General features: G+C 48.6%; 1 protein-coding gene across 1 annotated transcript; it reads right to left on the reverse strand.

The window, feature by feature from the left end:
• Positions 1-1092: 1092 nt before the first annotated feature.
• LOC138380615 (integrin beta-3-like) lies at positions 1093-17599 on the reverse strand (the record flags this gene model as incomplete). Its single annotated transcript, XM_069464996.1, has 10 exons — positions 1093-1193; positions 2152-2374; positions 9811-10240; positions 11425-11559; positions 12232-12321; positions 12656-12751; positions 14325-14486; positions 15127-15289; positions 16531-16783; positions 17404-17599. Coding segments are annotated over 10 exons (1849 nt in total), but the record flags the coding sequence as incomplete, so codon positions are not given.
• Positions 17600-17821: the final 222 nt, after the last annotated feature.

The following is a 17821-nucleotide window of genomic DNA, read 5'->3' on the forward strand; positions in this document are numbered from 1 at the left end:
ATTGCCTCTCCAAACTCAATCTCCAAATTGCAAACCTCACCCCAGCCCTGCTTCTGATATTAGCCAAAAGGTCCAGAGGTCTGACTCTTTTTTTTTTTTTTTTTTTTTTTTTTTTTTTTTTTTTTTTTTTTTTTTTTTTTTTTTTTTTTTTTTTTTTTTTTTTTTTTTTTTTTTTTTTTTTTTTTTTTTTTTTTTTTTTTTTTTTTTTTTTTTTTTTTTTTTTTTTTTTTTTTTTTTTTTTTTTTTTTTTTTTTTTTTGATTTTTCCGTTACACCTCCACCCAGAAGCTGACTGAGTGGCTGTGTCTTACTGTGGCTCTCTCACTGGCACACGTTTCCTGCCTTCATTAGAGATCGCTATCTCTGGAGAGATTTCTATCTCCTGGGCACCACCCTGTGCCTAGCTGGCCCAGATAACCATATCAGATGTGCCAACAGCAGCAAAGATCATCTCCTTTTAAGTCAAGATGAAGCACAGACCAGAATAATTGCAAGCAAGTGTTTTGCTCCCCATTGTTTGTATTTCTGTCTGTCTTATTTCAGGAGGGGCTCCGGAGAGGCAGAAGGGCTACAGGGTAAAGATTTTGGTTACAAATCCGTAAGAGTGAAAGTTTCCCTCCAAGCCAGCAAAGCTTTAAGCCAAGCTTGGGCAGTGCTTACCACTCTTAGTTAAGTAAACCTGGTAAATGCTCACTAGCCCTAAGCTAAGGCGGCGGCTACCGTGGGCCCCACTTGCCAGCTCTGTGCTTCAGTTTCTTCATGCGTGAAATGAGATACATTATCTTGCTTTCCTTGGGGAGGTGAAGTTAGGGTTGCCTGATTTCTATCCCCTTGAAAAGTTCTTTGCAGACTCTTGCTGAGTGTGCGGGCTCTGGGAAGCCAAAGTGGGGTGGCTGCCACACACATCAGTAGGGATACAGGGGGACCTTCCGGGACGCCAGCTTTCATCAAGTGCTCACTGTGTATCAGGCTGTGCAATATTCCTTGAGGCAGGAGCCACTCTTCTGTCTTACAGACGGGAGTTGGGTTCTGAGGTTGAATCAGAAACACTTACAACCTGGGTGGGTGCGACTCTAAGACGTGCTGAACTTACTAAGCTCCTTCACTGACTCAATCTCATCACGGCAGTAACGGCTGCAGGTATTTTCCTCGTGTAGGATTCCCCGGTCAAACTTCTTACACTCCACACATTCCCTAAGGGAGAGAGGACACAGCGATTAAGGAAAGGGAAGAGCATGCCTAAGTGTGTCCCAGTCCAGCTCTGACTTCCATGCATCCAGAAAGCTGCTGCACCTCAGTTAAAACATATACCCGTGTGAGTGTGTGTCACACACACACACCTGTAAGACAATCCTGGGGTGGAGTGTGGAGTTCAGGAGTGGAGTGTCCTCACCCACAGGCAGCACCCAGTAGCCAGAGGCCCCCTAGATCCTTCATTAAACTTCTTCCTGTCCCATCCAGGACTGTGACAGGATGGCGAGCCCTATGCCACTTCTGGCAGCCTTGAAGTCAGAACTGGTCATGTAATTTCGAGGCCCAGTGCAAAATTAAAATGACACGTGCCTTGTTCAAAAATTATTAAGAATTTCAAGGTGACAGCAGAACATTAAAACAAGCATGAGGCCTTTCTGAGCATGGGGCCCTGGGCAGCTGCACAGGTTGTACACCGTGAATCTGGCCCTGCTTAAAGTGGTAAGAGGAATGGCAGTGCCACAGAGTGGGCTGACAGGGGCTTCCTCTGACCCCACAAAGGGGTGAGTTTGTACTGGTTAAAATCCTCTGTTTCAAAGAGTATCCTCCATAACTCCAGCCCCCACACCTCCCACAGAATCAGAACATCAGCACTGGAATGTTCCCCAGAGGTGTCTGGTTTATCCTTCCTCCCAAGTCAGAGGGATTCAGCGTGCCACCCTGGGGAGGGCTTTCTCCAAGTGGAGTCCAGCTGGCGCTACCGTGGCCCCATCACACTTGGCTCTATTCCACCCTCCCCGAAGATTTCACTGGAAAGAGGAGAGCTGGCCCTCTGGCTGGAGCAGACTCTTCTCCCTAAAGCTTCGATCAGTAAGACACAGATCTGGAGAGTTGGGGATTCCAGTCTGGGGATCCTCTCCCACCTCCCAACCTCCCAACTCTCTCCAAACTGCGCACTCACTTCTTAAAGGTGCAGGCATCCGGGCAGGTGGGACACTTCTCACAGGTGTCTCCATAGGAGCCTGGCTGGATGCAGACGCAGCTGCCACATTCACACTTGCCCCGGCCACTGCACAGGAGCCCATTGCTGGATATGCAGGTGTCGGTGCGTGTGGTACAGTTGCAGTAGTAGCCGGTCCAGTCGGAGTCACACAGGCAGTCCCCACAGCTGCACTGGCCATGTCCTGAAAGCACAGCCCAGGAGGGCAGACCAGCTGGTGAGGGCTCCCATCCCCATGACAGCAGGCTACAGCCACCTTCTCCCCAGCCAGACCTCCATATTGGCAGGGCATTGGCTCACAACCACGGGAACCCCACTCAGTGAGGACAAACTCAGTTTTCCAGGTGCCCAGGGTGTAGCAGGACTTGGTCTGAGCCATCGTAGAGCAAAGAAGTCTCAGGAACTAAGTCTCCCAGGCCTCCCACCCTTCCTCTAGCCCTATGCTGAACCCCTCTGCCTTCTCTGCCAACTTCTAGTCTAAGGATAGAATCGGGCTGGCACAGCACTACGCCACAGCCCTGAGCCCAGACAGGGCCCTCAGTGCCTTGATGGTGTGACCTGATGATGGCAAAAGCCCCGTCAGGCCCCAAAACTCTCTCCTTTTGACCTGATACAGGGCTGTTCCTCTCTCATACCTGACCTGAGAGGCCTACCATTGTTGCCATTGTCACCACCCGACTGGGTTAGACAAGAACATAGGCTCCAGTTTGGACAATGTGGTCCCCTCTCACTAACAAGTCAGCCACTAATTTCCATTATTCCGTTTCTCAAACCAGCAAAGGTGTCACCTTGCAAGGTGAGAAGCAGAGCTCTGAGGGAATATACGCAAGATGGGCAAATTGTAATTCAGGGAGAAGGGAGGAATGGAGAGATCCAGAACACAAGGTTATTCCAAACACCTGAGAAGGGGAGGTGCACACAGAGCGCCCTGAATGCATGGGTAGGTGGGCGGGGCACCCAAGGGGCAGAGGGACGGCACAGAGAGCCCATGGAGTCAGCCAGTGGACCCAAGTACGTAAGCACAGAGAGCAAATATATCCTACCTCACAGGTTGCTGAGGGCCAGTATGGTTAAATAAATCCCATGAATGCTACAGAAAAAAGAAGTCAGAAAATAAGAGAAGCTAAATGAAAAAACAACAAAAAAAGAGAGATTTCTAAGGTGAATGGCAGTAGAGACCATAGCTAGCAAGGACCTCACGTAGCCCAGTGGCCTCTGTCGGCTCATCCTCTGTCCTGCCTCTGCACTCAAAAGTTTCAGGAACATTTACCACAACTAAACATTGAAAAATTAACTAATCATTTTTTTTTAAGTTACAGACATAGTTCAACTGTCTCCAGCCTCGCCAACACAACCTGTTTTTCTTGTGCTGGTTCTCTTCTCAATCCAGCCTCATTATATCCTATGTGACCCTAGGAGTGTAGTGGAACAGCCTTGGAAAGCATTTAGAGAACAGAACTGCATCTGTTTTGCAAACCAACCAAGGAGGTAAATATTCCCCGTGGAAGGGGATGCCAACAATAACCACAACCATGATAATAATGGCCACGAACAGTTGTTGAGAATTTAATACATGCCAAGCACTGTGCCAGGTTGTATGTTATTCTGTTCATTTCTTATAATAATCCCTGCGAGGTCAGAGAGGTTAAGTAATTTTCCCAAGGCCACACAGTTTATAAACGGCAGGGTCAGGGCTCAAACTAAAGTCCCTGTGACTTCAGATCCCAGTTGCTTACCCTCTATGCAGTATTGTAAACAATGCTTTTTCCTATTTATACTAATATGGTCTTTCCAGAACATTTCTGTAACTTACAGAGAAATCAAGCTTAGCCAGTAGAAGATAAAGCCAGACCCATGGAAGAAGGAGGATTAAAGTAGGAACAAGGGAGTCACAGAAAGTCCAGTAACTAAGCTTGACACCAATGAGAAATTTCAAGAACATTTTAGGAATTCAAATATACTGAACTAATCCAGTGGAGGGAACAGAAAGGGAGTTCCTGACTGCTGAGTTTCTGGGCCTCATTGTAGACATTTCCATCCCCTGCCCCCAACCTGGTCCTGTCCCCAGACAACTAAGTCTTCTCTGTTCTCCGGTTTATTGTCAATCCCTCTGCAGCCAGGATTCTCTTTTTAAAGCATGGTTTCTCAAACTTGGTACTTTTTGATATTTTGGGCCAGATAATTCTTTGTTGTGGGGGCTTGTACATCATAGAATGTTTAGCAGCATCCTTGGGCTCCACCCACTAGATATCTGTAGCACCTTTCTAGTTGTAACAATCAAAAATGTCACCAGATATTGCCAAATGTCCCCTGGAAGACAAAATAACTCCTTCCTCCCAGTTGAGAACCACTGTTTTAGAACACCAATCAACTTGACCATGCCACTTACCTGCCTAAAAACCTACAGAGACTCCATAGTGCCTAAAGAATTAAGTCTAAGTCTTCAGCAAAGCTTTGAGCCCTTTACAAGGGGCTCAGTCTCCTTCCAGCTTTACATCTCATCACTCACTTCGCATTGCCACACATTAGCTACCACACCGAATGATTCACCATCTTCTGAACTATCCTTATATTCTTGTTTCTGTTCATGCTGTTCCCTCTATGCAAAATGCCTTTTTATTCTATGACTGCTACCAAACTCCTATTCACTCTTTAAAGCCTAAATCAAATGTTCCTTCCTTGCTATAATTTTTACTGATATTCCTCGGCAGAATCAACTATTTGTTCACGTGTTCTCCAGGACTTGATTCTACCTCTCTTTCTACCCTTATTTTATGGTCATTTGCTTGCCTATTTCTTTTTCTAGATTGTAAGCTGCTTGATGGGAGAGAACATGTCACATTAATTTTTCCATTAGGCTGAGTGTGAACACTCAGTCCTATAATCCTAGCATTTTGGGAGGCCGAGGCGGGAAGATCACTTGAGGCCAGGAGTTCGAGATCAGCCAGAGCAACATAGCAAGACCCCATCTCTATAAAAAAATTTAAAAATTAGCTAGGCATGGTGGCACATGCCCATACTCCTAGCTACTTGGGAGGCTGAGGCAGAAGGATCACTTGAACCCAGGAGTTTGAGGTTGCAGTGAGCTATGATGATGCCACTGCACTCTAGCTCAGGCAATAGAACAAGACTCTGTCTTAAAAAAAAAATTTTTTTTCATCAACAGTGACCAGCATGAAATCTGCTAAAGAGCAGACATAGAATTAATGTTTATTCACTTATCCATTCATTCGATAAATATTTATTGAGCTCATACCCCATGCTGGGCACTAGAGATTCAGCAGTGAACAAGACAGACAAGGTTCCTACTATGGTGGAGTTTACAACCTAGTTAAATTCCCAGAAAACGCACACACATTCACCAATGTGCACTCTGTGTTATACTATTACAGTATCACAATGAGCCATCAGCCCTAGCGGAAAGACCTATTCACTCTATTATCAGTGTAGGCCTGGGAGGAGACGGGGTGGAGGGTCAGTCTGCTTAAAGGCAGGCATGAACTCCCAATGCTGGAGTCCCCTAATATTCATTTCATAAGGCTTTAAAAGTTGACTCCTAAACCCTGCAGAAAGGTGACTCATTCTCCAGGATTCTGAATCAGGAAGAAGTGGATGAGTAATAAAAATCTGATTGTTAATCAGAGGAAAGGCAGAGAGTAAAGAGGAAGTACCCTGAATTGTCTGGAAACCATGTCACTGTGAGTAGATGGGCCCCTAGGAGGCAGAGGGGCGGGTAGCACCTGGCCAGGCTGAAAGAGGAGCTGGATGGTGGCCTGCCCTGTGTCTCACGGCCTCTGTGGGGACCTCTGCTATGTCCCCAGTGCCATCCTCTAGTAACCATGCCAGCATTCAAGACTCAGACACACCTTCACTGCCTTGGAAAGAAATGTCTGTTTCCTGGGAAGGATGGGGAACATAACTCCAGCTGCTGAGCACATCTGGAGAGCAGGGATGCCATGCTGGTAGGGAGAGCAGACGGGCGCTGTGTCCTGAGGTTGGGGTCCCTGAAAGTACAGCTTGTGGTGAGGACTATTGTTCAGGTGACTCACGGGGGAAGTAGAGAGGAAGGAGGGAGCAGGATAGGGCGAGACTCAAAGCTGGCAGGAATGTGGTCTCAGCCAGTGACACCTTCAGCCTGATCCCACATGGGCTCAGGAGCATGAACGGCACCACAGGGCTAGGCCCACCCTGGGGCAAAGGGACTGGCCTTGTGTAACCCCTTGTCCCTCAGTCATTGGCCAACATCTCGGCCCATCAGCCGAGGGCAGTCCTCCAGAGAAGGGGCAGCCGTGAGCTGTCATCAGCCAACCCTCACAGCGGCTGGGGGAGGGGTGTGCCAGCAGCGGAGCCCGGCCCCACGGCACCCACTACATCCTGCGTTTGACCGCGGCTCCTGGATGGGGAAAGAGGGACACCACACAGGCCTGGCAGCACTCAGAGGCCTCAGCCTCCTCAGAAACCCTTGTGCCACAGCGTTTCCTTTGTGAGGCTAAACAACGTGATCTTTGACAAGATGGGCCAGTCAGGGAGTGAGGTTGGGAGTGGAAGTGGCAGGCCAGAGCCAGCAGGCTGACCCCAAGCCCTGGCAGGGTCAGCCCTTAAAAGGAAGCCACAGTGTGGTAATGTCACAGAAATGGCACCCCTCCAGCAAGAGGGAGGCTGAGCCTGGGTTTATAGGAAAGTCAGAGGAGAGGGGTGAGGAGTGAAGAGAAAGAGTGGAAGAGAAGGGAGGGACGGAGGAGCAGAGATTTCAGGCCAGAGGGAACGTGAGCGATTGATCCCTCTCCCCAGACAGCTAGACGTTCTGGGCTGACTGCTGTCCCCACACAGCTGGCCCTTCCAGGCCGATGCACAGCTCCACCCCTCTCCTGTATGACCAGCCCTTCCTTTGAGACCCATGAGACATCCCACCTCCTCCATGAAGCCTCCTGGGCCTCCGTTGTCCATGAGTCTCTCTCCAGTGGACTCCTGTGACACTCCCTGAGGACCCCTCACCTCTGGGCTCTGAGATCGGTCAGGTTCTGCCCATGAATTATCCATAGGTAAGTTAATGAAAGAGGAAACTGTCTTCTCCATGTCCCCCTGTCCCACTACAACACAGAACTGGCTCGCAGAAGGTGCCTGGTCAGTCTCTGTCCATGGGTGTGGCAGGAGGAAAAAAGCCTTTGAGGACAAGGATGCGCTGCCTGATGTTTGAGGCAGTTGCTGATGACGTGCAACCATGGAGACCATGCCTAAAGTAGGGAGGGGACAAGGGGGCAGCCAAGGAACCTGCCACCATGCTTAGAGGCCAAGGGTGGCAACGGACAGACCACAGGGCCAGCAGCTCTGCTGAGGGACAATGGGGACCTGGGCTACAAGCTCTGAGAGGTCAGAAATCACACATGACCCCTGTTTACTCATAGGGACCAAATGCTGGCACAGAGCAGGTGCTCAAGGAGCGTGTGTCCCTGAGTACCTGCCTCTGGAGCATGTGATGACGGCACCAAGAGTCCAGACCGAGGCCAGCCGGGCACCTGCCAGCCTGGCAAGAGGTGGTGGAGGGAGGCTGCGGCGGCAGCGGCTGCCCGCGGTTCCCTCACAGATTAGCATCGAGGACGAGTTGTTCTTGCACGTATGGGAGGCAGGAACCGGGGCTACTGACCTGTCAGCTTTGTTTTGTGGCTTCAGTGGGGCCGGCAGCCAAAGGAAACACACTGCGGCTGGGTCCTCCCACACTGCCGCACTGCGGACCAGGAACAGTCGGAGGGGCAGGCCATCTGCGGCCCTCCTAGGGCAACCCGCTCCCCTCAGTCCCACCCCTCCTCTGGGTCTCCACGTTAAACCTACCCATTTCCTTTGGTACTCTGAATTAGATGTAAATACTGTCAAATATGAAAATGAATTGAAGTTCCTGCCTCACCCCGTAATTCAAACTGCTGCTCTTTCTTTGGGTGTATTCTTCTGTGTGGACCTGATCTCTCTCTCTCCCCTAATCTCTCTACCACTGTCCTCCAAACTCTCTCGAAAATTTTGTCAAGCATGAGTAAAGGAAACAGTGGTGTAGATAATAAAAAGGAGTCATTTTTATGTTACTTGGGCAGGCTTTAGAATGACACAGGTTTATCTTTCAAATGAGCTTTTTAGAAGGCTAATGTCAGTATTAAAGTGAACATCTGCTGAGCTTGTTAGAACCACAAGGCACATGTAGCCAATCTGCATCATGGATCATAACAGAAAACAATTATAATCTCTCCATTTAACTGGCCACACAATACAGCCATAACCCAGTCCCAGCAACCTTGCAAGTGTCTGCAACCTGTCTGTCGCAAGAGGGATTAAGCCACAGCAATTGTGGCTCAGCAAAACCTATCCCTAGCGCCCCAGGAACACCTCAGACTGCCTATTTGCCATGCAAGACCATGGGCAGCATGTCTGCAGATAAAGACTACATTAACATTAGCATTAGTTCGACTTCTAGCTGAGGAGGTGCCCCAGGAATGGTTTTGGGGGCAGGGAGACACCAGTTTGAGATTATCAGTGGGCCTTGAGATTTTACTGCATTTTGTAATGAGAAGGAAACTCAGCACCCTGAAGGTAGAAGGACTCAAAATCATAATCCCCAGTCTGTAGGCAGGGACTCTCTGTGGCAGCACTACCCAATAGAACTTTCTGTCATGTTGCAATGTTCTAGATCTGTGCTATCCAATATGGCAGCCCCTAGCCACATGTGGCTGCTGATCGACTGAAGAACTGAACTTTTTATTTTTTTGATTTTGATTAAATAGCCACACGTGGCTAATGGCTACCATATTGGACAGCACAGATCTAGAACCCCAAAAGTAATAACAGTACCAATAGCAGTAACAGTGATAACAAAATAGTGCTAACATTTAATAAGAGCATCATACCATTTTCTGGACATTGTTCTAAGTATATTAAGAACATATTCTGGCCGGGCGCGGTGGCTCACGCCTGTAATCCTAGCACTCTGGGAGGCCGAGGTGGGCGGATCGTTTGAGCTCGGGAGTTCGAGACCAGCCTGAGCAAGAGCGAGACCCCATCTCTACTAAAAATAGAAAGAAATTATATGGACAGCTAAAAATATATATAGAAAAAATTAGCCGGGCATGGTGGTGCATGCCTGTAGTCCCAGCTACTTGGGAGGCTGAGACAGGAGGATCGCTTGAGCTCAGGAGTTTGAGGTTGCTGTGAGCTAGGCTGACGCCACGGCACTCACTCTAGCCTGGGCAACAGAGTGAGACTCTGTCTCAAAAAAAAAAAAAAAAAGAACATATTCTATGTTCATTAAGGGTGCTTCAATGTCTTGCATGTACACTGCTATTTTCCAAGCCTCTTGGGATAAAAAGATAAATTCATGTAAAATGAATACCAACTTTATTATATATTCTGACATCCTATATTTTCTAAGTCTGTAAATACTAAAGATTTAATTGCCATTTACTAGTAATTTTTTTAACCTGAAAAGGGGGTTGGTCCTTATACTCAAAAAGAGGAGGAATCATTGACTTACAGCTCCGCCTGCCTTTGCCCACCTCCAGCCCTCACCTGTGTTTCCAGAGGCTGCAGCTGTGTGAGGGTATGTGGGTTCCCAGATAGAGGGGCCTGAAGTTCACTCACCTGAGCACATCTCCCCCTTGTAGCGGACACAGGAGAAGTCATCACATTCGCAGTACTTGCCGGTGATCTTGCCAAAGTCACTGCTGTGGCAGACACACTGACCACAGAGGCACTCGCCCCGCTGGCTGCAGATGGGCTGGCCCACCCGGGGGCTGCACTCATCCTGCTGGGAGGGGCGGTAGTCCTCCTCTGAGCACTCGCACTGGGACCCCAGCCAGCCAGGCCCGCAGCGGCACACCCCACACTCAAAGGTCCCATTGCCATTGTTGCAGCGGCGGCTGTGAGGCTCAGCCTGGGCCTGGCAGGCACAGTCGCAGTCGAAGGTGACCTGGATGGTGAGGCTGTCCTTGAAGCCCACAGGCTTGATGGTGAAGGACTTCTCCTTCTCCTTGGGGCAGCCGCGTACCTTGGCCTCAATGCTGAAGCTCACCTGGATGGAAAGCAAGATCACATTCAGACACAGCTGGACCCAGTTAACACTCCAGCACTGGAGAAAGAAAAGTCATTCCCTGCCCTGCCAAGAAATACCCAAACTGGGTGTCTCATCGTCCTTCAATCTGGAGTTCCTTGGCCTTCCCACTAGCAAGGTCTACAAAGCAAAGTCAAGAACACTGGGATAGTTGTGCCTCTGTGACTTACCTAGCTGGATACAGAGACATGGCTTACAGTCAAGAAGTAGAAGGTTGTTTTTTATTCCACATGTAAAATAAACCAGCTCAAGCTGAACATAACCTGTGATATTGTCAACACTCTGCTCTGGCCAACTAAGCTGGCTGGACTGATTACATAACATCAGCAAGATGTGTTAATACAACACACTATGTTGCACCACATGATGCCATGTGGTGGTCAACCATAAGCTCAGGATCTATTGTTCAACTTCCACATAACATTTCATTACTCATGCAATCAAGCATGTTTCAGGCCAATATTTCTTATATGGAGTGTGTGCACATGTGCCTAGAAGATAAGTAGATCGATAGACAGGTCAATAGAAAGGATCAATGGATCAAAAAATCGATTTTGCTTCCTTCCTCCCTGGACCTCTGTCAGCCCATCTCCCCTTAGGCAGAAGCAGAGAAGAACCAACCAATAAGGAAACCCATGGAGGGACTGGAGGGGCAAGAGGAACATTTGCATTCTTAAATTCCATGAGGGCAGGTATTTTTGCCTGTTCCATTTGCTGTTGAATCTTCAGCAGCTAGAACAATGCCTGGCACATTTATGGAGCATCATCAGTGCTCAATAAATATTTATAGATAATACTGGCATTTTATATTGTGGTGAAAAGAAAAGCATTACCTTGGGGAGGCTGGAAACTGGGGAAGGGCTGAAGGTAAGATATATTTTCATTTGCAATCAACTGTGCATACAAAAACAGGGGTAACCAAAATGCAAGTTTTTAAAAATCCTGATAGTGAAGTTCACTTAACATATAGAAATGGCTTAGGTGACAAGCCTCAGAGAAAAAGATCAGCAGCTCCATTACACCTAACTTGTAATGAACTTCAGAAGGAAGGTACAAGGAAGGAATGGGGTGAGGTGCCCACAGATGCTCCAGGGCACAGGCCAGGGGTGGAGCTGCAGCTTCGGCCCCTGCCCAGCCCACCTCACCGTGTCTCCAATCTTGAGTCCCACACAGGACTTGAGGCCTGGGATGACCTCGTTGTTGAGGCAGGTGGCGTTGAAGGACAGAGACAACTCCTCAGGGAGGTCACGCACTTCCAGCTCTACTTTAGAGCGGATTTTCTGAGCAGAAAATGGCAAAAGAAAGTAAGGAAATGAGCTAAATAGCAAGAGCCAATTCCATCCCAAGCAAAATCTACCGGGTAGCCCCAGACTCACCCTGGCAGTGCCGGATGCTGAGGTTTGCCTGGAAGCTGCCAGAGCACCCCTAGGAGCCTGTTTTCTGCCCAGGAATCAGCTCCCTCTTTCTGTCCCCACTTGTGTCTAGGTGAGTCTGGGTAAAATCTACCAGCTACACCCTCCTGCAGGCCTCAGGGTGTGCAGTGGGAGTGCCCATACTGGTCACCGTGGATAGCAGCACTTTCCACCTAATTTGTAGTCATCCTCACCTTCCTCGCTGCTCAGCTCCCTCGTTTCTCTGCTGTTGGAGCCCAGCTCTCCTTCACTTTGCCCCCTACAATTTCAAGGCCCTGCTCCTTCTCCATCGATCACCATCCCCACCCCCCTCTTCTAAGCTCTCCATTCATTGCCCCTGCTACTCTCTGGCAGTCCTTTCTGCACCATTTCCCAGAAGGTTGTGTCCCTCCCAGGGCTGGCCATTGCCTGGCCCCTGGGAGCATGGGAGGAAAGCACTAAGCGTGGTAGACTGGCAGCGAGGACGCCCACATCTGAGCCCTGCTGCGTACACTAGGTGAGATGAACTCCCAGCAGGCCCGTTCCGTGCAAGACACTTACCCCATAAGCATCAACAATGAGCTGGAGGACGTTGCTGGAATCGGTGGAGAGAACCCCCACTGTGGTCCCTGGGATGAGCTCACTGTAGTTCTAGAAAGGAAGACAAAGATTCCAGGGCTCACTGAAGGAAAGTGGGATATTTCACTTGTCACTGCCAGGAATATATCTAGCAGGCTTTTAGCCCTGAGCAAAGGTACAGGAAACCTCTCATACCCCTCACGCCTCTGAATTACCTCCCCTCCACCACTGCACACTCTTCCTAGTAAGTTTGAGGTTGGAGGAGAAAGACCCAGAGAGGGATCTAGCTCCTGGGGAGTGGGCCAGAGGAGGGTCTGTCCTGGCTGGGGACCACGGCCAATGCTGGCTCCCTGGGGCAGGTGCTCCATCACAGGGCCTACTCCAGGAAGCCCGAAGACACAGTCACCTGATAGAGGTTGACTACATTTTCAGTCACTGCAAAGATCAAATTGATGTTTTTCTGGGACAGCTTCTCAGTCATCAGCCCCAAAGAGGGATAATCCTGGAAAAATGAAGGGTATAGAGTTATTGAAGTCTCACATATGGCCCTAGACTCTGAACCTTAGAACTCGGCTGATTTGGGCTGCAGCCCAGACAGTGGTGGTCCTTAAACCCTTCCACCCCACCGTGAAAGTGAGGCAAGAAGGGTAAGTAGCGGCACAGACGTAGCTGTGAACTCCAGGGAGAGATGGAGAGGTGCAGGCCGGTGGTGTCAACACTAAGCCCCTCTCTTCCTACTCAAAGTCAGTGCATGAATACCACGGCGCGGCTTCCAGGGGCCAGGCACCGGGTTAGCCTTCTTGTTTTGGAGCTCCTGACAAATGCCTTGGCCTGGCCCTCATGGTCCCCTACCATGGGGTCTCAGCCTTTCTTTCCAAATATCACTCACCGCTATCCCTCTTCCACTCAGCACTGAGTGGCCCACTCTCTTTCTCCCACCTGGAGTGGCCTTGTTTTAGGTAATCCTCTTCCCTCCCTGGGACCCAGCTCAAGCCCCGCCTTCTTCAGGAGGCCATCCCAGCTCACGATGACCTTTCCTCCGTTGGGTACCCAAAGCCCTTGTTGACTGTGCCGCCCAGTTAGCATTAATCATGATCTTGTGTTATTAGTAAATACATATATCCTTTCTCCCCAACTAAATCAAAAACTCTCAGGGTAGAACTGTACAGAGTCTCTTTACCTCCCTAAGCCGCTGGTCCAGTGCCTTGTATAGATTAGCACTCAACTTAGTGCTCAGCTTGGATATGGCTGACACCAAGGAACTCAAGGACACAGGGGACAGTGGCAAATCATGAACATGTCTATGGGATCTGAGACCTTGCAGGGAGCTTATGAGTCCTCCAGCTCAGGCTCCTGCCTTTACACAGGTGTCCCTTTAAGCCACATAGATGAGGGAGTTGCTGTATCATCTTTAGGAGATGAAGAGTTCACATCTCCCCCAGATACCTAGAGCTTCAGCATCCTGGGCATCAGCACATTTCTCTTATGGCTACAGAAATCTCTCCTGCTTTCAATTTAAAATCCTTTCGTCTTATTTAACCTTCTACAGCCATATAAAACAACTTATAAGAAGTCTTCTCATGCATCATCCAAGTTATCCCTTAGCCTTCTTTCCCTAAGCTAAGGGACTCTCTGAGCCCTTTAACCTTTCCTCATAGGACATGCTTTCCATGCCTTTGATGGTCTTTCTCTCTTTTTCCTCTGTCTTTTTCCAATAACCACAAGTGGGCATGGTATTCCCAGAAGGGGCTAAGAGATTAGGAAGGAAGGCGTGCTTTCTAGCTGGACCTATGGAAGTCCTTTGGGTCCATTCTGGATGTCATGCTGTTGCTGCTGCTGCTGGTGGTGACAGTGAAGGCAGTGACAACACTGTCAGGGCCATCTCTAATGGTTGTGCAGGTTGTACCCTGGAGGAGGGTGTCCAGTTGGTAGGGGTCAGGGGCAGGCTGAAACCGAGCACTGCACTCTGCCCAGAGGAAGGGCTGCCATTTTCATATCCACACACAGATTCTGCCTGGGTTAGAGCAGCACTGGCCATAGTGAATAGGGACCATAGAGGGTGCCAGAGATCTCACCATAGTAGTGGAGGCAGAATAATGGTTGTCACTGCCAACGTGACACTGCCCATCATTGGGCTGGACAATGCCTGCCAGCCTTCCATCCAGTGCTATGTGAGTCTTGGCATCAGTGGTAAACACCAGCAAGTGGGATGCATCATTCCTCCAGCCAATCTTTTCCTGTCAGGAAAAAAAGGCAGAGAAGACAAAGCAACTTTAGCCATGTCATTGGTAGAGAATAAAGACCCAAGGGCCTCCCTGGATAAAGGACTGGACAAGTTGGCTTGAAGAAGAGCCTCGGTCTCGTCCTTAGAACCCAAGCTGGAGCTTTCCAATCCAGGGGTTTCTGTTGCCTTAGGAAAACAGTGTCACAGCTGGTTAGTTCAAGCAGCTGAATGATACCTTCTTCAACTCCAAATATAACTCTTCCAGTGATAACCACATTTCCCATCTAGCAACTGACCTGCATCCACAGAACTGGGCTGGGCTGGAAGAAATCTCATCTGAACATCTGCCCACTTTGCTGAGGTTAAGTAAACCCAGACTTGACTCTGAAATAATTCCAAAGAAAGTGGGAAGATGCTCTTCCCAAGGAATATCTGGGACCACTGCGGTTCAAGGAAATGTCAGCTCTGGCCAGGGAGTGGATATAAGCAGGCGCTGCATACCAAGAGCAACTGGGTATTACTCACACGCTGCACGAAGCTCTGCTTAGTTCTTATCTCTTATTTCACACCAGAAATCCCCAGAGTTGAGCCACTTCCTTCCCCATTTTGATCTGTGCCAACCATACCTGGCACTCCATGCCCTCCAAACTCACATCACAGACTGTAGCCTGCATGATGGCATCAAAGCCACCCTCTGGGGCATCTCGGTTCCGTGACACACTCTGTTTCTTCACCTCCTCATTGAAACGGGTCACTTGGTCAGTTAGCGTCAACACATGTTTGTATCCAAACATGGGCAAACAGGCGTTCTTCATACTGGGGAGGGAGGGGAGATAATTTAAGCAGACGCTCTGATGGAAAAGGCAGCATGGAGACCAAGAGGAAAAGAGAGGGGGACAAATATAGACAGTGGTATGCCAAGGCCATTTCCACAGAACCACAATTACCCAGACAGTTCAGACTGCAACCCCTCAAATTCCATGCGGCATCACATCAACCTCATCTCCAGCTAGCCTAGAGGATAAGAGAGTGAGTTGTGAAACCAGACTGCCTGGGTTCAAACCCCAGCTCCTCCATTATTGTACTGGTCATGGGACCTTCAACAACCCTCTCTGAACCTAACCTATGAAAACGAGAACATGATTGCAGCTATCATAGGAGTAACTGAGAGGTTTGAGTGAGTTAACACACACAAAGTACTTAGACCAGAGGGAGGCTTGAGTTGTTGCTATCACTTTATGCTTAACACTTCTCTAAAGAAACAATAAAGGAAAAGTCCATCAGTAAGTTAAAGTCCCTGAACCATCAATAAATTGATAGATCATGCCAAACAGGAGCATGTCTGTCCCCAGACTAATAGTGTACATATTTAATTGATAGCTTTTGTCTTTACTGGGGAAACTTACAACCCAGATAGAAGGTTAAAAGCCACATTTTATAACTTTGAAAACTAAAAAGTAAATTCATATCTTGTCCGACTCAGTAACCATCATTTTAAATTACTATAATACCTTGATTTGCATCCACCAATTAAATAAATAAGCCATTCACTCGTAGGCCAAAGTGTAAAACACAGGTATAAGTTATCAATTTACAGTCTATTAAAGGGTTCAATAAATGTCATTTCCACTCTTTTGTGTTCTTCTAGGATGTAATTTATTATATTAACCCTGCAGGTTGCACAGCCTTGATGATAAGGACAAACGATGGAATCAATCCTTCTGAAATCATTTCTCTGTTTACTTATCCATAAATTTCTCTCTATTTTTGATCTCATTTCCCTCCCATTCTATCTTGCCTCCCATTTATTTGTGACCAAGACCAAGAAGCAGATGAATTCTCTTTCTAGTTTCCCCACAGCCTTGGGCTCTATTGACACAACACTCCAGATCAAAGGCTGGCCCGTTTTCCAGACAGGGAGACCGAGAGAGGGGAGCTATGGTTTGGCCAGAAGGCAGCCAACAAGGCTACCCTAGAGCTAGAAATAGGAACCAGGACTTGGACCTGCCTGGGGCAAAATGAGGGGTGCTGTCCTGCCTTCTGGAGGAGGGACTTACTCATAGCAGGGGTTTCTGAGGGCCTCTGGTGGGGAGATGTACATGTAGGGTGACACAGGCTTGTCTACAAAGGCCCCGAAGCCAATCCGCAGGTTACTAGTGAGCTTGCGCATCTGGGAGGCCAGCTTGGTGCCCAGGTTCTGGATGCTTGACAGGTCATCCTTCATGGAGTAAGAGAGGTCCATCAAGTAGTAGATGTCCACGGGATAATCCTCCACCTGCCGTACTTGGATGGAGAAACTCTTCGAATCATCTAGAAGGCAGAAAGACATTAGTTTTTCTCCTCCTCTCCCTCTAAGGCTGTATAAGTAGATTTGGACACAGTGAGACTAAGTAACTGCTTGATCAAACCAAACTTGAAAGCCCTGCTCCCTTCTCCTCTTCCCTTGAAATCCTATCAGTCTTCCAATCTCATGACCCTCCTTCCCCCGTCCTCTGTGGAAAGGGAGCTTACAAATTGCTTTTTCATCCTATATTTCATTTGTGCCCCAACACAAAGCTATAAGCTAGGTAAAACAGGAATTAGGGGAAAGAAGAAACAAACATTTTTTTGAGGCGCTACTATGCCGGAAGGGTTGAGTAACTTGCCCAATAGCTAATATATGGTGGAATCAAGATTCAAACTCAGATCTTCTGACTCGGGTCTTAACACCTTTTCTTTTTCTTTTCTTTCTTTCTTTCTTTTTTTTTTTTTCATTATTTCAGCACTAACACCTTTTATTTTCATCCATTCTCCTGTCCACACCTCCCCCCACACCCTTCTCTTCCCTCCCCACCTCCATTCTGAGCTACTTCCCCAAGATTTCATGCTTCGACCTCCACCTTGTGCTCTATGCCCACCTGCCCCAGGACCTTAACAAGTCCCATCCCTACCTGGCCGAAGCCGGAGCGCAATCCTCTGGGGACTGACTTGAGTAACCTGGGAGCTGTCTCCAGAGCCCTTGTCGCTGAGGGGCCTGGCCTCTAGTACTTGGGCCTCACTGACCGGGAACTCGATGGACTCCGGGGCACAGTTATCCTTCAGCAGATTCTCCTTCAGGTTACAGCGGGGCGAGCCCAGAGGCAGGGCCTGTAAGACAAGAGCCCAAGGGGAAGCTATGGCGGCTCTCTGCCTCCCACAGGCCCTGACACTTCCCAGTGGCTTAGAGTTTACCCAGCACTTTGCAGCTAAACCAGCATAAATAAATTGGCGTGGTCCTTCCTAGGTTCTCCCTAGGACCATTGTACAGAAAGGGGAAGGTGAGGTATCAGAAAGGCCTGTTCGTGGATGGGTAGCTAGGAAGTGGGCCCG

The sequence above is a fragment of the Eulemur rufifrons genome, unplaced genomic scaffold, assembly GCF_041146395.1.
Source record: "Eulemur rufifrons isolate Redbay unplaced genomic scaffold, OSU_ERuf_1 scaffold_590, whole genome shotgun sequence".
NCBI classification, from domain to species: domain Eukaryota; kingdom Metazoa; phylum Chordata; class Mammalia; order Primates; family Lemuridae; genus Eulemur; species Eulemur rufifrons.